At 37.3% G+C, this 27,672-nt stretch overlaps 1 protein-coding gene and 1 long non-coding RNA gene across 5 annotated transcripts in view; both read left to right on the top strand.

The window, feature by feature from the left end:
• Positions 1–27,672, top strand: part of LOC128880023 (uncharacterized) — a 678,051-nt gene that overhangs the window by 542,238 nt on the left and 108,141 nt on the right. For all 4 annotated transcript variants that reach the window (XM_054129644.1, XM_054129645.1, XM_054129646.1 and 1 more), the window contains one exon: positions 23,016–23,315. In XM_054129644.1, the coding sequence (XP_053985619.1) occupies positions 23,016–23,315 (300 nt within the window). The remainder of the gene's footprint in view (positions 1–23,015; positions 23,316–27,672) is intronic.
• Positions 10,326–11,004, top strand: LOC128880035 (uncharacterized). The gene is made up of 3 exons (XR_008457740.1): positions 10,326–10,390; positions 10,479–10,629; positions 10,819–11,004. It is a non-coding gene; the product is annotated as an uncharacterized LOC128880035 (long non-coding RNA).

Here is a 27,672-nt window from a genome sequence, read left to right as displayed (position 1 = left end):
TACATGCATTCATATAATAAATAATAGTCCAAATAGAGTCGTGTTTGCGCTCATTTTCATGGGAAAATCCTCGCTAATTCACTGACATTGCTCTCTAAATATACAATGTCGTAATCATTCGAATTTTAATGTAATTTACCTTATCATTCCATCTTGGAACCACGCTGAATAAGCAATAGTAAAAACGATTTTATCACTCGAAACCACTACAGAAGCCATCACATGAACATCGGAGTCATTACATTTACCTACTAATAAAAATCCTTTTACAATTCCATTATCATTGCACCATAGCCATTAAATCAGTAAGTACCATTGGAAGGATCCATACTCTTCGGGCCATAATTATTTAATTCCTCGCTCTCCACTGTCTGGTCTTTTATTCCAACTCCACTCCTAAAACATTTCATGAACCAAATCATAAAGAATTGATGAGTATCTTCGGATTTGACTTCAATCGATGCCTTCTATCGTTCCGCTGGCCACGCTATGGCCTTTTAAGGGTCTTTGGAAACACGACTGTGGCAACTGCACAGTTTACAGCTGCGATAGATGAGTGGAAACCGTCCATACACCTCGCATGGTGAATATTCTATCCTCGAATGAGAACATAGACCAGAGGTTGTCGCGGGAGGGAACAGAGTTTGACGGTGGTGATCAGATTAAGTGTTTGTTTGGCCCGCTTGTTACGTTTGTTAATTGCCGAGCGTCGTTCTTCCGCTGTTTTATTTTGCAATTTATTTAGTCAGTTGTTTACGCGAGCCACGCTTCTTGTCAACGTCAGAGTGTTTCGTATGATTTACACTTTGAAGTGGGACGTTTTGACAAGGGGTTTCGAGGGCGCGCTTGCAAAAAATAAATCGGCACCGACACAATTAGTCGGTGTTTTTAACGTTGTTTATTTTTACACGGAACCGAAGATTGCAAAATTGGCAGCGAAGTTTATGAAACGATGTGGATAGCAAACTTGGAATAGGTGCCGTTTAAAAAGAAATAGGATTAATAGGCATGCATTTATGTACGTATTTATTCATTTATTTATTTATATTCATAATTAATACATTTGAAAAATATAGATATAGATAAAAATACGTATATTATCTATGAATATATAATAATTAATATACATATAAATATATAAAATGAACACACGTATGATACTTTAAATACATATATATGTACATATGCTATTCACAATACACATTACAATATTTGTAATATATCTGAATGAATAAAATTTAGACTTTCTGATTTGGAGTCATATTTAGAACCTACAAATATTACAATTGATTTTACTAAATTAATATGTAATATAACCTAATCACGGTCAAGTGATGCGATACACGAAAACGAAATATTGTATATGTTATTTCGTTTAAATACTCTAGAGTAGTCGAAAGATACATTAAATATTCATTGAGCACGAAATACAAAGTACCATAATTGAGGTGTCCTGAATATCTTGCAGAATTCCCAAGTAATAAGTCGAGCGGAATTTGTCTAAATTGGGATGCACGGAAGACTATCGGTACCCTAACATAATTTGTTTGAACTTGTGGTCGGGCAACTATTTCGGTCCGCATCTGTCTGCATCCGTATAACCAGGTGCCTCGTTCGTCCAATTATGGTATTCTGCGATGAAATTTACAAACTACCTAGGAATGGCGATTAGTGTAAATGCTTCCACGGAATAATTCCAGAAATGCCTGCGCGGCTGTCCATTCACCGACGTCGAATTATGCGCGAGTGTGTTTGCCCATCGGTCTCGATTGTTAAACCACCGTGACATTTTGTATAGCAATGACTCCCGAGCCTTTTAATTCACTCCTGAAAGCGTTAGGTATTCGTGAAGTCCATCCATAGGAAAAGTAGTTCAGAAATCCATGCACACTATATGTATATATCTAAATGTTTCAATCAAAGTTAGAATTTAGAATTGTAATTTGTTTAAGTATGAACATTGGTGTACCTTAAGTAATCAAATTTCTGTTCTCTTTTTAATTTCTATGTTGAAAAGAAACTATAAAACAGGAAATATTTATTAATTAATAAAAGCGATAAAAAAAAAGGAAACTTTGACTGTGCCAATTATGATTTCTCTTCGGAGTACAAGTTGCTTCGCACTAAATAGTTTTCAGTTTTGTGAAAATTCTTTGCTGTGCATTTATAACTTCTTCCATGCGAATACTTTTTAAAATAAATTTCGTACGACTGTTCGAACCCATAAAAATAAATTATATCAACCCCGTTCTGTTATCTTCGATTCTTTTTTAAACAAAAAAAACAAGCCGTTATTTCGCTAAAACGCCTCGAAAATATTACTCTTACCCCGCAGGGAATTCCAGCTTCCCGTCAACAACAACAGAGGAATTTTACTTTCGAAACGTTCTCAAAAATTTCACTCGCAGAGCCAACACTCAATATGCAACGCGCATTTCAAGCAGCGTCGAGCTTTTTTCGCCGATGCAAAACGAGCGTCGCATGGGAAACAACGCTATTAAAGTATTTAATTCAACGGCGCGGGGAGATACAGAGCCATTACCAGCGAAAACTTTCCTACGCTTCAGTCGCCGTGGGTTTCGAGCGAGAAGTGTTTTTCAAGTGTGAAAAAAGGAAAAAGTTTACAGCGCGTTTCAGTTTTGATTGCGCGAACCGTTGACCGCGAGCAGGCGCCGTGGAAGCACAAACATTTTTTTCCCAGAGGCTTGAAAAACGAAACGGAATCGGAGCACGATCCGATCCGTTGACGGTGATAGTGGAATTTTAAAAACACCGCGCCCCCGCGTGCATTTCCCAGCCCCCTCTTTTCGTACGAAAAACATCGGAATTACATCGGACGCGCAGCGCCCGAGTGCTGGGGTTCAACTTGCACTTGCAAATGCGTCTGTTCCTTTTTTTTTCTTGCTACTGGAAGGAAGGAAGGGGATTGAATGCGATTTCGCGTGTCCATTCTGGAAGCTCGGAGGTTTATCCTGCGCTGTTTGTTACATACGCGTCGATGCTACTCGATGAGCATTCCTTTCCCTAAATTTTGTTACATTGAGTGCCCATTGTCTTGCGTCTGGAGCGAACATTCGCTGGCTCGATGGGATTGTTTGTTGCATCCATGAACGTGTGTAGAAATGTCCTTTTTATTTGTTTGTACGACTAGTGTTTTTAAGAGCGATGCGGAGAATTAGAAAGAATTCAATTTTATACTTCTTTGAATCTTAGAACAATCACAGTTTTCAAAAATAAAGAAAATATTCAATTGTACGATTTAATTTAACGTAAACATTTCCAGCGGGAGAACTGAACCGACGTTATTTCGTCTATTGTCAAGGGAATAATGTCCAATGGAAAAATTCGATTACACATTCGCACGTACGATGATTGTACTTTATTGAAAAATGTAATTAAAACTAGTCGATGCTGGGCACGCTAGGAAATTGCAGTTCCTTTAATATGTCGTTCCCTTTGAATCTGCTAAGAGACAAATTAAATATAGCGAAAGTGGGGATGCTGAAATTGTTTGAAAATTAAATTCCCCCTTTTCCGGCTCCGGGAGTTTATTTCTGATATTTTTAAAATTCTGTGAAAAGGAGGAGAAACATAAGGACACGCGAAAAGCATGTCAAATCAGTGCTGATCTTTTGAAACGTAAAAGGTGCTTCAGGAATAAATTTTTAGATGGTTAAATTTAAATTTGTTTGAACCATTAACACAAATTAATGTCTCTCTCCTTTTGAATCTATCACGAAACAAATTAAAAGCTACGAAAAAGATAAAATTGAAATCGTTTGAAGACTAAGGTTTGCCATTTTTTACTCTGAAAGAGACTTTCATATGTTTTTGAAATTCTGTAAAAAGGAAGAGAAATATTGCTAACGTGAAATGTTTATCAATATTTAGGACTAATATTGGAAACCATAAAAGACACTTGAGATGTGAACAAAAATATTTGCTTAATTTAAATTTATCTGAATTATTAAAAACAGTCAATGTCTTTTAATACTAATATTAGGTTGTCCCAAAAGTTTCTTCCATTTCATTAATAAGTAATACATACGCAATATTTTATGTCTAATGTTACATTATTGAATTAGGTACGATTCATTTGGCTCCATTACTGTTACAACATTAACATCTAAGAAATTAGGTTGTCTATTTGTATAAACACTGCCACACAAGATAACTGAGTGCAAGTCGCGGAAGAAACTTTTGGGACAACCTAATCTACCTAATATCTATACAGAAACTAAAAATCCAGTAGTTGCGACTTTGAACGTCATAAAGCAACCAAATGTTTTATCTTATTTAATTTAATTGACAGAAAATACTGACAAACGAAAAATTCTCTGATTTTTCTCCCCCATTTTGTAAGAAAGTTCGTTGCCGCGTCCTTCCACGATATGACGTAAGAATATGTTGAACTGGCGCCTCGCGAAAGCTAAATCCGTCTGCACGTAGTAAAAGTTATCCATTGAGACTCAAACTACGAAGCTGAAAAGCAAATTTTGCGGCGTGCCTTCCGTTTCAGGCGGGTGGAATTCGAAAGTACGAAAACTCGATAAGGTCCCGACCCGATTACACACCGCATCGCCTGAAACTTTCAGAACTTGGAGTTTTGTGGCTCGCTTGTGTTCTCCGGGGACAAAATCCACAGTCCTCGTTCCCTCCTTTTTTTCGATAACCGCTCCTTTGTACCGAAAGAGCCAGGGAAACCCTCAGACGCCATGTTTACTACGCATGAAAGTCAAAATCGTCTCCTTGCCGATATTCCTACTTTGACGATTATTTTCAAAGCTGTGGTTCTTGAGTTAATAAACTTGATTTTATTTGTGAACAATTATAGTAAAAAACAATTTTTCTTGAACCAAATCTCTGTCTAAATAAAAATCTTAAATAGATAATAAATGATAAACGATCGTTGATGAGTTATTTATTTGATGAAATTTAAATCTGAATTGTATATAGTTAAATTAAGTACTTTTCACGTTGGAGAAATAGAACCGTGTCTGAAGAATTATTCAATGGAATGAATTGCTATGCGTTTTATTTCTCATCTAATTTTCGAATAAAAGACTTCGAACACTAAGCTACTAATGAAGTCTGAAATTCTATACTCATTTATTATTGCACCTTTCAATCTAAATTAACATAAAAAATAATCATTCTTGAAGAAGGCCAACATTTCGAGCAAAACGTCGAAGTGAAAAGCACTCAGCCTTCCTTAATTTCACCAGTTGATTCCTTTGAATTACACCTAAGCGACTCAATCGTTTCTTCTTATCCGACTTCACAGTTGATTCCCTTAACGTTACGTAGCGGACTTTAAATTACAAAGTGCACTCAGAATTGTAGACCAAGAGAAACAGTGGGAGCCTTCTTTTTCCTGTTTTAAACTGGTAAATACCCTCGAAGATCGAACCCATCGGTTGAACGTTGGATATCTCCTGTTCTATCGTGCACGATGCGAAACTAGGTTACCCAAACAGAGTACTACTAGACGTGATAAAAGGTAAATCTTATTTCTGAAAGCAAAAATATTATTTCAAGATCCCGACCGAGCTGCTATTTTTAGGATCGATATAAGTTTTAGCCTCGGCGAGACTTTCAACTTGATACGAAATATTTTTCTATTTTCCCTTCTCGAGTCAGTTGCTATCACGATAACTCCTCAGCGCGAATTTTATTGAAAAATCGAGGATATAATAAATCATTTCGAGTGTATTGATACATAGACCGAATAAACTGTAGGAACGTCTGTTGAAATAGGATGCTCTACGTAAATCAAATATTTATTACGGATACAAGCACATCATACCATCTGAATTATGTTTATTATAAATGAAAAGACTTTATGCATATGCTACCTTTCAGAGATCTAATATTTGGTTAATAATTGTAGCGATTATTCTCAATCTTATATACGTAATGAATATTAAATTGTTCACATTCCTTTAAGAAATATTTACTTGTGATTCCATCTATAGTTTTTCAAACATTCAAACCTGTTTCCGAACAGTATAATTATAAATTTTTATTTTCAATATAGAGTATCCTTGATTCGGCGTCTATCGAATATTATCTAATTTTGAAGAGATAACTTCGGATATTTTTCTGATTCAATGTTTCGTATTACTGCCCCGATCCTAAAAGTGCATTCTAATTCAGTCCCACTGGTAATATTAAATTATTGATTTGTTGTGCTTTATCTTCCCTGGAGATAAGTAGCTTACAACGGCGCGAACATTGGCAATAAATTTCAAAAACGGCCGTGCGAAGCGAATATAATCCATTGCTAATTCGAAACAAGAATTATAAACACAAATCCGCGAAATTGCCTTGATTATGGTAACGTAATACAATGATACGAGTGTGGTCTACATACACCCTACGAAATCCATCATTTCTATATGTATATCCTGCGAAACATTATCGAATAGTTAAAATAATTATTAATGGAGAGTTCTATCAAATTAGAGGTAATTGAAAAGTTGAACTAAAATTGAAACTGATAATTAAACTGCGGATTACACATACGTGTACATGAATCTCTTTAGATCTGACTTCTTTTTAAAGGGGAAGAAAACAATTTTTGAACGGATACATACCGAGTGGAGAAGTAACAAATTTATTTAAAAACATTTTCTATGACAACTCATGCTAATTGTACATATTCATTGTACAGTAATATGAAACATTGAATCAGAAAGATATCGGAAGATATCTCTTCAAAATTAGATAATATTCGATAGATGTCGAGTCAAGGATACTCTATATTGAAAATAAAAATTTATACTTGTACTTATTCGAAAATAAATATTCATGAAATTTATAAATTCGTATATCCTAGAAATTGTATTGAAAAAGATGAAAATTTAAACAATCATTAACAGTGCAAAACTTATTATTTTTATTTAAATCAGTATATGTACATGTATTACTTGGTCTGAAGGTGTTAATGCAAAGCGTTTACTGAATCAGAATTATTGTATTAATCGATATCCTTTCGTAGAATTTTTCCAGAGGTCAAAAGTGATACTGACAACGTTGAATTAACGAGTGAATCCATGTTTTGCCGTTAAGTGGAGAGGAAATCTCCCGTTTCAAGAGCCAGGGGCAACGCGTTGCGTACGGAACGTAACCAGGTCGAGATCTTATCAGGTTCTCGGTGCTTTTGAATTCCACCTGTCGACTCGGGGCAGGATACGCGGAATTTGCTTTTCCGCGTACGCAGCTTCCTCGATATTCGCGCACAAAGCCGTCCCTTGGCGAATAGTTTCATTTAATGTATTTTTCATTGTTCGCCGCGCCTCGCGGCCGCGCTATGAATACTTTTTTCAAGCCCCGCCATCACCTTCACAGGTAACGTTGCTCCTTTGTTTCGCATGAACACACTCGCATGTTAAACACGCCGACCAAAAACCGAGCTCCGCGTTCCTGATTGCGGCGTTGATGCGCCTGAATTTCCGCATCGCGGTGCGGTAATTGTAATTTCGTCGGACGAAACGACGCTTTGTTTACACTTTTGGCGGACGTCGAAGAGAATTCCGGTGTTATTAACGTTTTGGGGCAAGCGCATTCGCGACGGGGATGATTTCTCGTGCTTCTGTATTAAAATGATTCTGAATTAAAGTGCCTCGGAAATGATACAATTCCGGAATACTTGAATCATGGAGTGATTTCGTAATGATATGTTTTCGTAATTCTTTATTGGGTTCAGAAATGAATTCTCTGCCCTTGAATTTAATTATTCATAACGCCAGATTAAATAGAAATATTTCTTGGGTTATTTGGAATTCCTATCTTTAACACTTCACACTTTACACTCTATTACAATCACTTTACACTCATTTTACACTTTACACTTTTGCACTTTGCACTTTTGCACTTTGCACTTTACACTTTTGCACTTTTTATATCTAAAGATCTTATTAGAAGTTCGCAGCCATTAGCTCTCGATATTGCTCGTGACGAACAATCCTTCGTCATGAATAATACCGATTACCAGGTCTCACCGCGTGGAGGTTGCTGCGACTGGAGACCCGGAGATAGAAGGAATCAAAGTTCCTTCGATCTCCCTCTACATAGAGTATACATACGTAGATGCATACTCTACATAGAGTTGACGAGCTTAATACTAAGTACGAAACCGTAGAAATCAAAGAAAACAAAGTCCTTTTGATTTCCAAAGTCTAAGTCTGACTCTGCCAAATAATTATTTGAGCTAAATGGAAGCTAAATGGAAATCGCGACACGACGCGACCATGAAACTGGACTTACAGAGTCAGTCCCGTTTCCTCTGGTGAGTCTGATTCGAGAGAAAGACGATCAACGTCTCCGCCAGTACTCTACTCCCTGCATACCTGCTGCCGAGGGCCCGGATCCGACCTTACAGTGTACGACGTAGGTAGCACCGCGTCAGGTTGCCCTGCCCTGGCGACACCAGCTATGTCTGACGGTCGTAGAGTCCCGAAACGGAGTTCTACTCTCTGCACAACGTCAGGAGTCCAGGACACGACTTGCATCCGTCTGACGGCTCTTTTGAGCTGCGCTGCGTCGGGAGCCTGGACTTCGCCTGACGCGTACAGAGAGTAGAGGATTCCTCGGAGGCGTCGATTGACCCTCTCTCAAATCAGACTCACTAGAGGACGGCAACCGATCTCGGCCAGTTACATGGTTGGTCACTCTGCTTATAGCATCAAGCAGTAGTGACCGAAGTGAAGCACGAAGTTGCGAGTCCAATATGGACCTACGAACAAACAAAAGAATTGAACAAATGATTAATAATTATTTGACAGAGGAAAGACACTCGTACACGCATGCCTTAAAACTAACTTAGGTACATGCCTTAAAACTAAGCAAACTAAACTAAGATACCCACAAGTAATACCAAACTACGATAACTAAGGGAAACTACACTACGCACAAATAGGAGGGACGCGAGACGCGGACGCGCGATCGCGAGATCCGTATCGACCGAAGGATCGTCGTAGAATGAGACCATTGAGACCACACCCTTCGTATACCTGTGTCGAGGGTCGCGGCTCGCTCGTGCGTCTCGAAGTAGAGAAGGGGAAGGGCAAACAACAACCGCGCGACGGTCGCGTCAAAGGCTCGTGGAATCCATCGAAACAATAATTCTTGAGATACTAATATCACAGCAAAATCATATTCCTAATCATTGTTTAAATAATAAGTATTGTTAATAATTAATGTAATTATTGTCAGAAATTAATATTTAGTTGGTCTAATCAATACATGTTAAATTATTAACAAATTTCTCACGATTAATGTATCGAATGAATACTTATTCTAAACCGTAATTGTTATTAATGTTTAATCTAAGACTAAATATTACTTTCTACATTATGAGTGTTTAATTATGTCGGAGATAATAAATTTTAATTGTTCCGATCAATAGATATTCAAATATAGAAAAGTTGCTCACGATTACTTTTTCTTAACTTTTCATATTCAGAAATATGTATTACTTTCTCGAAAAATATTATTATAAGAATCTGAAACTTCAAAATGCATTAAATATATACATCTATGAATTAATGAAATGTTTACAATACATACAGTAACATTCAATTGTCGATTAAATATTAATAACAATCACGTTTCACAATAAGAATTCATCGAACACTGTACTCGTGGAAAATTTGTCTATATCTGTATATCTATCAGCTGAAATAACTAAAAATTATTTTTTGTCAATAGTAAAACTATGTATTAACGATCTTTGTTCAAACAATGACCGAGGATATGATTTTGCTGTAATATTAATATGTCACCTAGGCATTCTTTCTCGATGTACGAAACGAAGAAGAGTTGAACGAGGTTTGGTTGACGAATGACGATTGATTCGAATGTTTGTTACAAATATATTAATATACCTACTATTCTCTCAATAATATATTCTATTAACACTCGCATCAACCGTAGCACAAAATAAAGTAATCAGTTAACCCTGAGAGAAAATCTCACATGTCCAGTCCCAAAAACAATCCTCGTCCCTGAAACAAATTCTCCGCTCACGCAGGTCGAGGACAGCGTACAGGAAGACCAGAAACAAACGTGTTCCACGCGGAGCGTTTAATACCGCAGCTTATCGATTTGGAAACTACGCCTGGCATCGTTTCGCTACACAAATCGTCGAGTTTCCAACGGGAATCGACGAATGGGCAAGTTCGTTTGTTAGCTCGTTCCGCGGAACTTTTCCAGAAGTTACGCGCATACGCGGTCGTCGCTGCTTTTGCGTCTCTGTTCCTCTTTTCCCTCCAGGCACAGGTTGGTAGAGAGACCCTGAGGATACTAGTCTTTTAACGCTGCTCCAACGGGAAGACTGACAGCTTTCGCGGAAGCGGCTTTCGAACCAGCCACGCATATTACCTCTGAGGTAATTTGTTCCTGTCGGCTCGATTTTGCCCCTTAGGATCGTTCCTTTGGCTGGGAACGCTGGTAATTGATTTATCTATAATCGGTAGGCTTCTCGCGATGGAAGCGACTGGGCGTTCTTGAGTAATTGCTTCTTCTTCGTGGTTCGGTTTTCCTGAACTTGGAAATGCAGGATCGACTGGTTACTTTTTGGCTTTCTTGAGGATTGCTATAGACTTGTGGGCTGTTGTTTATCTGCAGGTTTGTTGGGAATACTTTAATGGAGTTGTTTATTTGGTACACTAGATGTAACAGTGGATTAGTTACACGTGGGGATAGTGTAGTGATTGTAAATAGGTAAATACAATATTCGAAGTAAATAACATTACTTCAACATTCGTTACAGAAGTGAAGTCACTATTATTGGCTAATTTGAAAAATCTTTTTTAGAAAGAGAAGTAATACGAAAGACTTAGGTACGTGATCGAATTTGAAGCAAATAATATAGCAACTATTTCATGAATGCTGGCAACGAAACTAGCGAAACACCTTGTACACGCTGTGCAACAGGGTGACCTCTGTTCGATCGACTGTCACAGGCCTAATTGCAATATCATCGGGGGTTGGTATTCGACGCTGGTATTAAAGTGGAATTCCGTTTCGATTGGCTACGGTGCCGGGGTGACATTTATAGATGTACAGGGTGACTGGTTATTGGCGACGAATTTTCGTGGTAAAATACGTCTGTTGAACATGGTTCTTGAAACAGAAAAGTATGTTTAATATGTTTGTGCAACGTTTACATAATGTTTCTTATAAGACTGAGATTCTTTTGATGAATGTTTTCTTATTTTTAAAGCATATACACAACTCAATTAAAAAATGAATAAATTGTTGTATTTTGTATCAAGACGGTATAACAGAACTTGACATATAATTAATTAGTTTCTCTAAACTTTGTCCACAACTAATGGAAGATGATCTGATGTGAATTTTGCGATACACCCGTTGGAAATTATCATCTATCAGTCAGTTCTAATTTTATAATTCTGGGAGTGCAACATAATTCATTGTAGAATTACACGTATAAATAAAGAAACATGTCAAGAACCTAATATTGTGTAGGTTGTTTATTCCAGATTTAACTTTCCATTCGGATATTTATTCTCCTGATTCAATCATGTTCAACCCATTCGCTGCCAACTACGAGACGTCTCGTAGTTCAAGTTAATTGCAATTATTCAAGGGATAAAAGTTCAGAACCCTTTAAGTCACGAATTATTGCAAATGAAGATCGTAAATATTCTTTTTAAAACAACAACTGTAATATTACTTTTTATTATTAAAATATCTGGATTAAATATCTGTGTTAAATCTTGATGTCCAAGGCGAAACGCTTTACCTGGCTGTGAATAGGTTAACCATTTTTTAAGAATCTTGGATGCAGGTGATCGTTAGACATTTATTAATGGCAAATCTCTTGATGTGGGTAAGAGCCAACTACAAACTATTGACTTGCTGGAGCAGTGGTATCTCTATACGCAAATACATTCCATATTCCCCATAGTAAATTGAGGATTCTATTTGTGTACAGAACCTTGGCTGTCCTAACACCATGTTTATCGCTGATCTGATGGGATGCAACCGTCTTTGAGCGGTCTTGCATCATGTAGGTGATCCTTGGGCATTAGTTACGATGGATTTCTTGGTATGTCTCAGAGAAATTCCAATTGCTTATCCGCTGAATTGCTTCAGAGAACTCAATTAATTTGTGGGGATGATGATAAGAAAGAGCTTGAAAATCTGGTGCCCTGATGTATTAGACAGAATTCCTATGATTATGATTAAACTAACGAATTACACTAGATGTAAAAGAAAATCGGATTTCGAAAGGCTTTAGACTCCCTACCTTTGAAATTATTCTAATTTTCTAGTAATCTTGAAATAACCTAGCTGTGACGATAGCAACCCTTGAAAGAGTTATAAAAAGAGTTCGTACTAGTGCAGAGAGTGGTTAATCATAAATTACATCATTTTAACCCATTCACTGGTACCTACAAGATGTCTTATTTTGATTGCAATTACTTAAGGAATAAGTTTTAAGGAATAAACCTTTTGAGTCACGAATTATTGCAAAAGAAGATCGTAAATTTTCTTTACAAACAACAAATTTAATACAACTTTTTATTATCAAAATAATAACCTAGATTACACATCTATATGAAATCTTGGCGCCCAAGGCAAAACGCTTTAAATTTGCCTAGCAGTGAATGGGTTAATATTTAAGTTGCCTAGTTAATGTTATAAATAAATATTTCTATTCTAATAACGAAATTCATTAGAGTCAAGCCAATTCATTTTGAGTCAAGAATTATTTCAAAAAAAGCGTGTAAATTTTCTTTTTAAAACACCAAATTTAATACAACTTTTTATTATCAAAATAAAAACCTAGCTTACACATCTATATTAAATCTTGGCGCCCAAAGCAAAACGCTTTAAATTTTTTCTGGCAGTGGATGGATTAAAACATTTCAATTCTCAAAATTCGTTTGCAACACCTTCCACTGATATAAATTATCTCAAAAAAAATTCAATCCCTGTTCAAGTCCATGCCTGGCACATACGTGTCGCAAATTCAAACCTATCAGGAACCAAATCGTTCAATCGCAAATCTCAGATACGACGAATCGAGGGATAAAGATGGAATCCGAACTTCGACGTCCCTTGAAAGCGAGGGCTCGCATAATAAAACGTTCATTAACGAACCGGTTGCCATAGCTCCGCGCCAGCAGGTGGAGAATCAGTCGGAGGGCGGGTACGCCCTGGCGCTTCTTCGCGGAATTAAATTAATTAAGCCAGATTATCTCGGACGGATGTAAAAAAAACTTCAATACGGACAAGTTCAGCGTCCAGGTCGCGAGGGAGAGAAGTCCAGACGCGCTGGTAGTTTTAATTCGTTTAGGCGTGCACCCCGAGGCCGTGGACCTATCACCAGCGAGGACAGGTGTTAAGGCGCCCCCTTGGCCACATATTTTCCCTGTTCAGCGTCAATTTTCATTTGGAAGTTCCGCTGGTCTCGCGAAAAGTGACGCACTTAAGGGTAACTTCTCTCACCTGGCCGTCTTCCTTCCACCCTCGCTGGACTCCTTGATATTCTGGTAACGTGTTTACGTAAGAACTGAGAGAGTTATGGCGGGGAGTGGGAGTCGCAAAGCAGACTTCGCGAAAGTTGGAATTTTTAACACAATATTTCTCGGGATAGTGGAATGGTAATTCGTAATATGGTGTCTCTTTTGTGGCGAAAAATGGTCGAGGAATTTGGGAAGCGTAAGACTTTGGGAAAACTGACAGGTAGATTCTTAATTTGTTGAGCCTCTTCTTATTGAAAATTCAATAAAAGCAAGCTGGTCATGGTGCTTTTTAGTTTAGTTAAACGACCAAAAAATAAATTCTTTGTGGAACTAAATTGATTTTATTGTAGACCTAACGTACACCTAACTCAGATTCATCCGTGATCTGCAGGTGAACTTGCTGATTATTACTGAGGAGTCCTTACAGTCTCTTATTATATACAGGGCCTTCGTATCTAACGCGGACCTAACGCGTCACCTAAGAGGACCTCAACAGTCACACACTAGCTGAATCGTAATTATATCGTTAAAGGAAACATTAAAGTTCAATTAAAAACAATTATAAAATAAACTATTAAAAACAGATCTGTGGTTCCAAATTTACCCACTGACAAGTAACTTTTCTCTTCAAGGCTGTTCGCAGATAGTTCATCTCTCAGTAACAAGACATTCTTTAACAGGCCATTTTTGCAAAATCTCCAACAACAGCCTCGTCACGCGAAACATCCACCCAAAGCACGTTAGCATCGTTTCGCTCCCATCCGGGGTAGAATTTCATTTTTCAGCCCCCGACAACGCTATTACTAGTCACGTCAGTGTCTCTCTGAAATTTTTCAGGGAAACATTTCTTTTTTTTTCCTGTTTTTCAACCCCGCTAACAGGCGCGCAGTCATCTTCCACGCGTCTCCGCCTCTCTTTGCTCGTTTAGCTGTACGGCGGATGCTCATTCGCCGGTCTCCCAACAATAACATACGCGTCACTCACGCTGAAATACATTTTCAAACTTCCATTTCCCGTCTCGGGGAATTCCTTCGATCCTGCAGGGCTCCTGCAGGTGCGCGTAAGCCTTCGATCCTGGATAACGCGTTCTCTTGGGAATCGTTCATTGAGTTGACAAAAGAGTCTCTGTTGGAGCAGGGGGATGGTTAATCTTACGGTTTTACTGGTATTTTTCGAAAAAAAGAAGCGAAATTCTTCGGACGTGTCGGTTCTGTGACTTTTCACCTTTGAAATCATTGTAAGTGAAGTAAATCGAACCAGGGATCGAAATTTTGTCGTTGCGATGAAGTTAACTCTTGATAGAGTCAAGGGTGTGTATTAGTGTAGAGTATGGTTAGTCACGGGGTTGTAGAATGATTTTTCGATGCTCGTATTTCGTCGTTATATTGTAACTGGTCTTTGATTGTACTATTAAGAGGATCTATATTAGTCCGTAGAATGGTCAATCATAAATTATATAATTCTAAAATATTTCAATTCTAAAATTCGTCGACCCAAAAATGCTTGAATGCTAGAATACTTAAATACAGAGTACTTAAACGAGAGAGAAGTAGCTTCATCAATCAAAGACTGATTGACTGACTGGCAGACTAATACTTGTAAAAATATCTACTGCGATTAAATTTCGTTTACAAACTAGTAACTAAATAATGAAACATTTATTTTCATTTAAATTCATTTTCTTTAACAGTTAACTTTTAAAATTAATTTTTTTAATTCTCCAATGAAAAGCACTGTCACCCGAATATGGGTGACGTGGCGATGTACGTGTTAAGCGACTATTAGTACCTACAATTAAAAACAACAATATATTATTGACTCGACAAATAATTAAAAACCCCCGCAGACTATCCCGAATAGAAAACCTTTAAATTCCAACAATCCTCCCCATAAAATATCGCATCAAACGATAATAAAATAATATCAACACTCTGATGCAAATCCCATTAATTATTCTCTGTAAAACAATCGCTTTACAAAGCAGAGACATTCAAATGCACCGAGTTTACGCTATTTCTCACAAAAAATATTCCGTGTTACTTCCGACCGAACCGTGGAGAATTCTGAAAGGTTAAAGCAGCCGTTGCTCATTATACGTTTCGGGGTGGTGTGCTTTGACCAAAACCTCGAGCACGTGGAATTCAGCAGCGAGTTGAGCAGACATTTGTCGCTCTGTTCGCGCTGTTACTGCAACGCGGCCGTATAAATAATAGAACGGGGGATGCAAAAATATCGCGAACGTGAGAAGGGAGACGTTGTCAGGGAAAGTGGGTCGCCGGCGAGAAAGGCAGATGACAAACGATCGTGGAACCGACGTGAGAGATGGGGGCAGAGGGGGTGCGCGGCGGGAAAAATAATGCGATTCTCGCGTGAGCACGATGGATTCTGAAAACGTGGACGCGTCGGTCGTGCTGTTGAAAACTTTCGAAGGATATGGAGCTGATACGCGACACCGATAGTGATAATAGCGTTAGAAGTGTACGCGATATACCGAACACTGAACAAACTCAATCGATGGAACCTTGTGGATCCGGGGGCTCCATTACTCAAGCTAAACAAGGAGACTTGAGAATAGATAGGTTTTGGATAGTGGAAAACGCTCTTTGGGATCTAAATTTATTTATGATCTTGAATTTTTAGGGAAATAATTTAAAAGTCAGTAAGGATAAATAGAAGAAATATGAAAGTATAAGATGGTACATTTTGTTTGTTATACTCAGAGTATTATTATTATAGCATGGCTAGATAAGGATAGTATATTCATTCAATTCACATTTCAATTCTTAATTAGGTCTTTTGTATCACTTGAACCTATGTATTTTTATTTTTATTCGCTGTTTAATTTCTTAGTCGAGAGAAGATTTTAATTCTACAACTCTGTACCATAAAATATTCCATCTGTCATAATTTACATTTTAATTCTTAATTAGGTCTTTTGTATTACTTGAACCTATGTATTTTTATTTTTATTCGCTGTTTAATTTCTTAGCCGAGAGAAGATTTTAATTCTACAACTCTGTACCATAAAATATTCCATCTGTCACTTTTCATTCATACAACAAAGAACCTTTATTGAATCAAATTTGTACAATCTTTATTTATTTATCGTTTTTCTTACTAAACAGTACTGAAAATTTCTGGGATGGTCATTTTAAGTATATATACTCACCTTTTTATAAATTTATTTATACTTGCAACCCTCATTCATGCTTCGCTCTATTTTTCTAAGAGGACAAGCATTTAATCTTATAAATCTTATTTAATCTTATCCAAATCAATCCAAAAAATTAAAGAATTTCTTTACAAACAAAGAAATCCCACAAGTTCGTTTAGTCTACGACAACATATAATGAAAATTGAACAGAAATTACCTGCAAATAATTTAAGGAATCATAACTGAAAATTGAAAGTGTTGAAATTAGAAGCCTTACTATCGCTTACTATTCTCGCCACTGTCTGAACTATATTTCACCCGTATTTTTTAACACGAGAAACTCGCGCTAAAAGTGTCCCGCCCGTTTATAAATAACTAGTGGAAGGGAAAAGGAAAGTTTTCGTAGGTGTTCAGGGATGTAGAGCACGAGTCGGTGGAAGAAAGTGGCATGAGGATGAAAGCGAGTCCTAGTACTCCTCCGCGGTTCTCCCATCGTCGGAAACGACGATTTGTCAGAGAAGCTCGTTCGTTCAGCGAGAGATAACACCAAACTTTCGGAGACGTTTTGAAGAACGAACATCCGTGAGCTGGTGGAGTAATAAATGCGCTCTCCTCGTGGACCGCGTCTGGGGCCATTTTGTTACGATTACGGATAGTCGCTGCTTTGTAACCGTGCTTGACAACCTGGACTCGAGTATCAAGGAAAAATGGGGGAACGATAGGAAAAGTAAGGCAGAGAAGACTAAATACGCAAGTATTTCTTAGGGGAATTTTGAAAATTGTTTTAGGTCACTCGAGTACTGAAGAAGACTCGAAACTTTGGAGTTGAAAACGTTATCTAGGTTTGTAGAATGAAAGTATAATTCATGTAAATCGAGAAACGTTGCGAATAAATCACTATATGGTATTTTTATTCGACACATTATTTCTTTGACGTGTAACACAAATTTCTGTTTTGCAATTCAGATTGCAATTTTTATTCATTATAACCGATTTGAATTTAATTCATCCTATCCTTACTATTCAAACTAATTCGTCATCGAATAGCGATTTATTTGAACGAATTATTTAGATTGAATATAGTGAAAAGATTGCAATTTAAATTCAATTACTTATTTTATATGAATTTGTTGAAACTTGATATTATATTCATAGCATGAATTCGCTTCTTGAAACGTAAATCTTTTAGCGCAGAAATAGAAATGCAATTTACGGCTGTGGTTCACTTTGTTAAAGCTGTCGCGTAATTAAACGTGAACAAATACAAAAGTTCTGTATAATTAAACGAGAGGATCGTTGGAACTTTCCATGGGGTGAAATAGATTCGGACAATTAACATTTTCCCATCATTAAACAAACATTCCTCGAAGATAATTTGGGAATAATGTTCAAGTATTTTAATTAAATTAGTAATTGCCGTGTAATGGAGATACATTAGTTTTTCAAGAAAAAGAGTTTTCGAATGTTTGTATCTGGTTCGTAGGGAATTTCAATTTTTATTCCATAAATACACATTGTTAACCAAGATACGAGTCCAGTTATTGCGTATTAAACGAGTTCTTCGTATCATTATTACAGAAATCATAAGAATATTTTTAAAAAAGAACTGGGAGAATTCACTAATGATATTGTAGTAATATAATTTAACGTTATACTATTTCAAAAGTAAACAATTGAGGATATAAGGCACAGTTCGGTCATTAATAACCAACAATAAAATTCTATATTCATTGTTCCAAGGATAAACTTTCTTATCAGAATTTTAAATCAATACTTTAAACTATATTTTTCAATAATTACTTTCTGAACAGAATCTAGTTACTGAGGAGTTTTAATCGAAACGACACATGCTTACAAAGTTTAAATATTAGACAGCGTGGAAAGCACCACGAAAAAAATTATGATTGTTAAATTATTAATGGAAACTAGAAGCAATGTTATTTTTCAGCTAAACAATCAATAAATATTTATTCCAATTTTTACAGAAAAAACAATACGAAGTGAACAATGTTTTCTGTTGTCGAGCAGTTCAAAACAGTATGGAATATTGTTTATATAAAATAGCACCGGTCGGCCCCATACTATTCAGCCAGGCTCGCAGACGAATAGTTAAACATTCGAATCGATACAGAGTTTGTACTTGTAAAGAATTCACATGCAACGATCGTTCGGACGAGAACAATTGTTCAGGTTTTCCCTCGCATTAAGCAGCACATTGAAATAATACAATATCATTGTGCGCGTTTCAAGTATGCTCGAAATCACAATCGAAACCTCGCGCTTCGGAAAAGTCAATAGCAATTCAAACGCACAGTAATTCGACGCTTTGTTTTTAACCTTAAGCATTCGACGTTCCCCCCTCGTCATTACTGTTCCACAATGCTTCGGATAAAAATGTCGAAATGCGCGAAAAGGTAAACAACCTTTGATTTGTTATTTATTTAATAAAAGCTACAAATTAAATTACGAATGAAAATTGAAGTCCAAGTTACGCTGTATTTGTATTTCCTATCTATTATTCGAATAAAGTTTTGCTCATCTCTAATATTGACGTCATAGCATGCACGATAATGCAGAGGAGCTTCAGCGATTCTATTCCAAATGAAAAATTAAATAGATCGAAATCACGGTTATATTTAGAAGACAAGCATCATACGTTGCATGCGCATGCAATCTCGCGCGTTTAATTCTTTATACGACGAAACCTGACGACCCTGTTCCCCGTTTGTTTATATTATATTCACCAAACATGGCCTATGTGTTCGATTACGACAATTTTTAACTCATCAGATTTAGTTTCAAAATTGAAAACTTCTTCGGGAGTATAATAACAATATGTGACACTAAAATATATATAAAAGAAAGATGATCAAAACTCTTGGAATATAAATCATTTCTTATATTTTCAAATTCAGCAGTGATGAATAACAATATTGAGAAATACATAGTACCTCGTATTTATATTCAAGTTTGGAACAATTTACTAATTGATGGTACGAATTTTGACCACGTTTCGAAAAAAAAAAAATCTGTCGCGTTGTATAGCACCACGAAAGAGGAGAAAGAATTAGAACGGATCAACGTGGGGAGAGGTGGGTGCACAAAATATTAGGTCGAGTGTGTTCTTTCAGATTTCGCAGACGTACAGGTTTTTGGGAGTATTATCGTGGAACATTGCTCGTTGAATCTGTTCTTTTGCGAGCGGATCGAATCACAGATGTTTGGATAGCACTTGGCATGCAGTGTAAGTCGGTTCTGATTTCCGTCTGGAACAGTCAAGTTCGTTTAACCCATTCGTGGCGTATAGGTTCGGTTTGAAACTGTTTGAGGAATTATATCTTCGGTACATAAGTGCAGAAATATTCATCAGCAGTCGAAATTCTAGTTCAAATGTGTTTGACGTGTTTAGGTGAACGTCTGAAGATGCGTAATTTTATTATCCTGTGGGATATAAATGTCACATCATTCTTTTGTTAGGTTTGTCATGGTAGAAGTGAATATGTTTGTAGGTGATCGATAGAGTGTATGCTGCATCGACAAATTGATTATTTTGTAATCAAACCTATGTAGTCTGAGATGTATAGCTGTTCAAGCACATGCTACAATACTCGAACACTTCAGTATCTACACAAAGGTTTCATCGATAGTCCTAGTCTTAATTCGAACGTGGTCTATGTTTGAACAAGTTTGGTGTTTTCTGTTGAACATCTGAAGATGTCCCTACATTCACTTCCCTTTACCTAAATCTAAAATTCACTTTCGTCACTCACATTATTGAATTCCTAAGCTTCGATATGATGGATATCTGTTTGTAAATGATTGACGGAGCCAATGTTGCCATAATAATTGACAAATTATCATTCCATGACCAGACTTAAATGCGCTGTATATAAATGTACCTTTACCTAAGACTCCCGATCATTCTAATACTCCATCGATCCTTTTTTTGTCGACGAGTCAGAAAAATGTGTTTGATGTGCCGCGCGGTCTTGCGACCAGAAAACAACTGCCTACTGATTACTACAATGACAAATGGCAGCGTGGGAATTACGAAATGAAGGTTTAATAAGGTATGAGTCGGATCGGGAACGACCGCCGCCACATTCCCAGCACTAATTAACAAATCCAATTTTAATCGATGGTTCAATTCGCGTCGCATCCTGCAAACCCCTCTGGATGCCCGTATTCGACCGTGTGTTCGTTGTGTGGGTGTAAAAGTGATTAGCGAACGGCCCCGCGGTGCAATTATTTCGTGTCAGGTGGATTGATATAATTTTTCCTTTTTTCCTGTCGACGTTCAGCGGTTTCCTCGATAGTTATCTCATCGGACCTATCTAAACTTGCAAGGAATTTCAATATTAATGAAAATTTGCATAAATATTCATTAGGGTACATCTTCAGAAATATGGCTCACTCGTTTCTGGGAGGTAAATTGAGTGACTTCTGGAGAGGAACTGTCAGTTTAGATGGCATTAGGAATATTCATGGTTTAGGAGAAGACATCTAAATATCAACACATTGTTGACCGGCAGTTTCCTTCAGAGTTTATCTCATGTTACCAACTATTATTTTAGAATTCGAAGTGGACATGAAATAATGTAAATAAGTTTTTTATAATGGCTTATTATATACATGAATTTTATTTAATATTTTACCTAATATTTTATTTGTTATTTCATTTTTAATATTTCTTTTTGGTATGTTAAGCTGTGTAACAATCGCCTACGTGTAACGGTGCGCAACAGGTTTTGCAAATATACCTTGTTTCGCTGCATTTTCCTTTTGAAAAGCATACTCTACAAATTCTAGTAGCATTTCTTCCCGTCTGTCACTATTTTGTCTAAAACATGGTCTCTAAATTGCCCGGAAAGTCTGATGGCTGGATCACTGTGAGAAGCAGTTGCATAAATATCAGAAAAATACTCGTTATTTGTGCCGAAAACATTGGAATCTACAGTTATCCAATCCCTGGCTACCTTCAGTACAAATTTGTTACATATTAGTTTATTTTGTTGATTGAAAAGAGGTTCGAAGAACTTGATTCTGTACTACAGAAATGGAGTAGTGTACCCAGTGAAGCATCGAGACGATCTGTACTTTTATAATTTTCTGTCTTCAATTGTGAATGGCAGGTCTGAAAAGATTAAGAACTCGAGACGCGTGTTCTTAACGAATATAGACCATATTTGCCATAATATACCAATGATTCAACAGATGACTTTTAAAACCGATCTACGAACCCTATGAGCAGGCTTCGGTTATCATAAAAATGCTTCGCCATGGTGCCCCGAGTAATAACCAAAAATGCCCCCAATCTAAGGGATGTTTTCAATATTCGCCCTTTTCACGACCGAATGATTCCCAAACCCGTGTCCAGAAACAGTCAGGAAGCGATGACGCGAACGGCGGCGGACCTGGCGTGCCCGCGGTAATCCAATGGGAGCGTCTCTTAATTAAAAATCGTGAAATCCGTCCCCCGTCGTGTCCCTTTGTTATGACTCGCATTCGTCGTATCCCGGGGAAAAGAGGGAGGGGTGGGAGGAAACGTACACGCGCATCTACGGTTTTTTTCCCAGTAGTGTCGTTGAAAAACGATCGGACAGGGACAACCATTGCTCGACGTCCACCATTATTCCATATACACGCGTTTGCGCGCGCGTGCACGCCGTGCCCTTTTTCCCCCTCTTTTTGTCCGCCTGTATTGCCCTTTTTTTATTGTCCTTCTCGGTTCTCCCATTTTTGTTTTATGCACCGGACGTCCCGACTGAATTTATCGCCTGAAATATTTCTGCCATTTTTTGAATTACGAAAGGACATCGCGTATATGGAAGTCGGTGCGACTCACTGGAGGGGGTGGCGGGGCGTCGGAGGGGCGGTAGCCAAAATATTTTTGCTTTTGGACGATGTTGATCCTCGACTCGGACGGCGGTGAATTTTTTTTTAGGGGGATCATGTTGTTGAAATATTGCGCCACAAATAAATGTAATGGGAGATATTTATGATGGGGTTTTATTATTGTGACATGAATGGGGGTTGTCTTACGTGAGCCATTTTTGGTCCAATGTGAGCCTAATATATTTAATATTAAAACGACATCTATGTAGAAGATTCTAAAAAAATCTGACTCGACTGGTTTAGATGAATTCATCTTGAAACATAAAAATAAAATACTAAATATCTCGATGAATCTCCTATTGAATTAAAAATTAGTCCAATTGAATGCAGAAGAGATCACTGATTAGTCCCAATGTGCATTATTTTTCTTATAAATTAGTTTTCAATTGTAAAGAGAATAAAGTTCTTGTTATTGTTCTATGCTACCGAATGGTGTATTAATTTTCTTCTTTAATTGTGTTTTGCAGAGTGCCACGTCCCCCGGTGCCAGCAACGATGGCCTCACGAAGCAACAGCTGGAGCTTATCCAGCAGATCATGCAGCAAACCCAACAGCAGCAACAGCAACAACAGCAACAAACGTCCGCGCAACAGCAACAACAACGCACCGGCTCGTCAACGACAGTCACAGCTCAGATCCAAAAAACCCAAAAACCGTCCGTCAAGTCCACAACCTCGTCCAGCAATGTGTCCAACAATTCTGGAAGTTCGAATGCGACCAGCAACGCAAGATCCAGCCCGAAACCCAAAGTCTGGAGTCACGTTCAGGTGAGTGCTATTTTCAAAATGTTTTTATAGTCGAGTGGGAAAGTTAAAAAACGTATTTAAATTCCCCTTGTTACAATTTCAAATATTCTAAATAATTTTAAAAAATTAAAAAATTTCTTCGTTTTATTTTGTATGGAATTATGTCCACTATATGTTACGTGGTCAATATTATCTTTTTTCTAGTACTAACAGTTTGCAAGCATTTAATTTAGTCAGAGTATTTCTTCAAGTAATTCTCGATCTTAAAATAAATCTAAAGAAATATGCTTTTCTTTCCATTCGCATTCTTTTCTTAAAGAAACTTTGGGAGCATCTTTATCAACATTTGATGGGTAAAAACTACATCAGCAATCGTTACTTAATAGCTGGATATTGTGGTGTAGCGAAGTGAGCGCATCGCTCGCACTATTTCGCGTCGGACGTGTAAGCGCTTTAACGAGACAGTGCTCTACGGAGCGTCCAATGATATATCGTTACAATTGATCAGCGGTAACCCGTTAAAGTGGCGGTGTGAGCCGTGTTCTCTTAAATTATGGACTCAACCACGTTTACTCGCCCCAATTCGCTCCGGTACTCCTTTTAGGCGTCAGTCGCAATAATTCGCCAATTTGCATTAGCTCCCCTTTTCGGACAGCCGTGACAATTAACCTGTTCATCCGCTTTCTAACTGGAACACTTCGATTTGAACCACTTGGATGCCGAGCGTGGTGAACTCATGTTGCGATTAATCCTACGAATTGTTGCTTGCCGTTGAACAAATTGTTTCTGATCGACGCGTATCCTGGGACTATCGTTCTTTAATTAAGGGGTTGAAGTGGTAACCGTTATGTAAATTAACAATATTTTAGTTCAGTGGAAAGGGATGTGCATTCTATTTTATTTATTTTTATGGCACTTGTAGTGTTTATCCTCTAAAATTTTTAATTTACAATAAACACTTTAATTATATAGTATTTATTTTGATGGTATTTATTATGGCTTCTCCATCAATTGATAATTGTTCATCTTTTCATTTAGGAAAAGAAATGGTTAGCTATTCATTAAAAGGCATTACTTAATTGATAGAATTTTAATTTCAACTAGTAACTTAATACTGAAGAAAATTGTAAATAATATTTGCGATGAACATTCATTATTAATTAAACGACGATAATACTCGACTCGACGTCATCTCTTAATTACTTCCAAACGACTAGAAAGTCAATAATATTTTAATTAGTCCAAGTACAATAAGAAAGAATCTTCGTCGCATACTTTAATTAGTCAAAGTTATATATGTATAGGAACTTCGTGTTTGAGTTGCGTTAATAAAAACTAAAGCTTTGAAAGTAATACGATTTTTCTTCTGCACTTTTTTTATTTCAAGAAGAGATTATATTGATGTTCTCGTGCAATCTTAGAAGAGTTAATTACGCGAGCCATAACAGCACTTTTAATATCTTTCATGATCAGACCCTGCGGTAAAGATCTTTCGAGGATCATAATTTTCATGTAACATTAATGGGGCAACAAACTCGATCTTCTGTTGTAAATTGCTTCTACAAATTATAACTAACGACCCCATGCGTCTGCTGGTCTACATTCAGTGAGATTTATCTAGTCTCGCGAATAGTGAGAGATGGGAAACGAGACTGAGAAGGTGTCGATACTCGTCCCAATATTTTGTGGATTTCAGGCTGTTCTGTTGCTCGAAATGAACTTGGAAAATCGTGCACTTAATCGTAACGTGCTCGATAGAATCGAGAGAAAATGGCAGTTTCTAAAATGGTAATTAGACTTATGTTTAAAGCCACGACGTAAGATGTACGATGGAGTATGATGCTTACAATTTTAAATAAAAATAGAAAATTCCTAATATCTAAAATTAAATTATTCACAGTTAATGCATCGCTGAAAGAGAATTATAAAATGTATCGTGTGGGTGAAATAAATAATTTCATATTAAAAATTTAAACTTAACAATTTCGAGCTTTTTGTACGAAATAATATTATTCATAATTAATGCATCTTGAAAGGGAGTTATAAAATATATTATAGCGAGAATAATATAAATAGCAAAATATCGAGCTTCATTTGTTTATATGACGGTTGTGTCGCTTGTATAACTGTGTCAACATTATTCCCATGACAGTGCAACAGTAAAGAAATTGTACATTATTTATTTTTCTCCATTTTTAACCAATTTCGTTAAAATCCTTTGTTGTTAAAATATAACTGGAAGCTGTCGCTTTTAATTGAACGCTTTGTAATGAAGTAGAAGGAATTCCTTGGGGGATCGTTCCTGTACATATGGTGGCACGGTCTCCTGTGCAATAAAAGCAGTTGCGGTCTCTGACGTACGTTCCCCAATTGTTGATACAAGAAATACAATCGGCAAACACTGACGTTGTTGCCACAAGGAGTTGAGTTTCCAACCACCTAAACATATCAACCATACGCCTGGTATGTCGACTTAATCGATCTAATAGTAGTTGCTCAGTCCCCAGGAGACAAATTGTTTACCGTTGGCTTCAATCTATGCGTAAGAACAATAAACAATAAGCGCGATGCATTATCGAACCGTCAACGTAAAATCCTCTCTAATTCTTTGTATGTTTCATCCCTAATACTGTTAATGTGTGCATATGGTCCCGATACTGCCTAGTGTACATAATTGCATAATTGCGTATTGGCATGTATTTTAATTACATATCCATTAATTAACTGTATAAACCTTATCAGGATGTTATTTCCATTGAAATATAAATAAAAAGCATTTGGTTCGAAAAATGACAATTTAGAACGTTGTTTAATAATTAAAACTCGGTATATATTATATTTAATATATAATATATATTTTATATTATATTTAAAGTAAGTTTCGTTGGTTTTGACTGATTAGGATACGAAGGTTCTTGTAGGGAATGAATTACATTGGCATAATATGATTTTGCATATTGTTTGTATTAAATTATATGTAGTCTTGTAACTCACAGTTTGATAAAATAAGATCAAAAATCCCTCTCAACCTAGGGTAACCAATAACTAATCTAAAAATCTTCTAGTAAAACAGTAGCTCAAGGTTCACTTACACCTATTCCTACCGATTTAAATCTGGCATTTTTGTCCCCCACCTGCCATTTTATTCTCTACTCTAAAATTTACTCGACTCCCTGCACAAGATAGTACACCTCTTCCAATTAACTTTTCCCAGGAACCCCTCGGCCTCCCAAAATGCAGACACCCATAACCCTCTCATCGACAGAAATATAGCCAATCGCAGGACAGGTTAAATGATTTATCCTCGAGGGACGCCGGTCAGCTTTTGATCCCAAGATCGCGGAATGAAATAACGCTTGGACGGATTCCGAGCGCGTTGATTATTTCTCCCCTCTCGGACGAAACCGCCCCCAGCCCCATCGAAAGTCCCAGGGAATCCCATTCGTTGGCGAATTCCTGGCCAATTACCAACGGGTTCCTGGGACCCCCGAGTCGCTACTTCGTCTTCGTGGAGTAACGACGATTCCAGCGATTTCTTCATCCCTTCCAAGGCCGCCATCCCTCGCCGTCGACGGTTCTATCGGCGAAGATCTCATACATATTAATGACGATTCGATCGATTTCGGGGCTGCCGGTCGCTTCTTGCTCTGTTTAGGGACACCGACGCCGACGTTTCGGCGCGTAAGTCCTTCCGCTGCCCGCAATGGTTATTATGCCATTAACGTAATGAAGTTAGGCGGTGGTAAAGTTCCGTCGGGCGGTCGGGTCATTCGAGATACGAAGAACGCGATAAAATATATATGGGGACACCCGATGGTATTCAGACGGCGATTCCTGCATACGTTTGTTGGTTAATTGTTCGCCGTTCGGGGCTCGTGCGACGACTTAATGAGAAACAAGGGATGCGACCGGAATCTTGACGCACGCGAGGAGTACTGTGTTTCTTTTAGAGGTAATTTCTGGGGCAGAAATTTTGGGAAAGATTTAGGAATTCGTGAGGTGTGGTTTTAATTCATTCGTTAGAGGTAAAGAGTGAACAAATTTGTTTGTAAAAGTGGGGCAATGTAGTTAGAATTGTTCTGTAAGAATGGGTAATTCTTCTAGGGGTAGTTTCCATTTGTTTTTATGTTTATATAATGTGAACAAACTTTTGATAGGAGCTGTGCGATATTTTCGCATGTGGTCTGTAAGAATTAATGATTTTTCAATATACTCGGAATTTTTCTACGAGGAATGATGATTCTTCTGAGGGTAGTTTCACTTGTTTTTATATTTATATAGCGTGAACAAACTTTTGATAGAAGCTGTGCGATATTTTCGCACGTGGTCTGTAAGAATGAATGATTTTTCAATATACTTGGAACTTTCCTACGAGGAA

Source organism: Hylaeus volcanicus, chromosome 7 (genome assembly GCF_026283585.1).
Source record: "Hylaeus volcanicus isolate JK05 chromosome 7, UHH_iyHylVolc1.0_haploid, whole genome shotgun sequence".
Classification (NCBI taxonomy): domain Eukaryota; kingdom Metazoa; phylum Arthropoda; class Insecta; order Hymenoptera; family Colletidae; genus Hylaeus; species Hylaeus volcanicus.
This window is presented reverse-complemented; position numbering and strand designations above follow the sequence as displayed.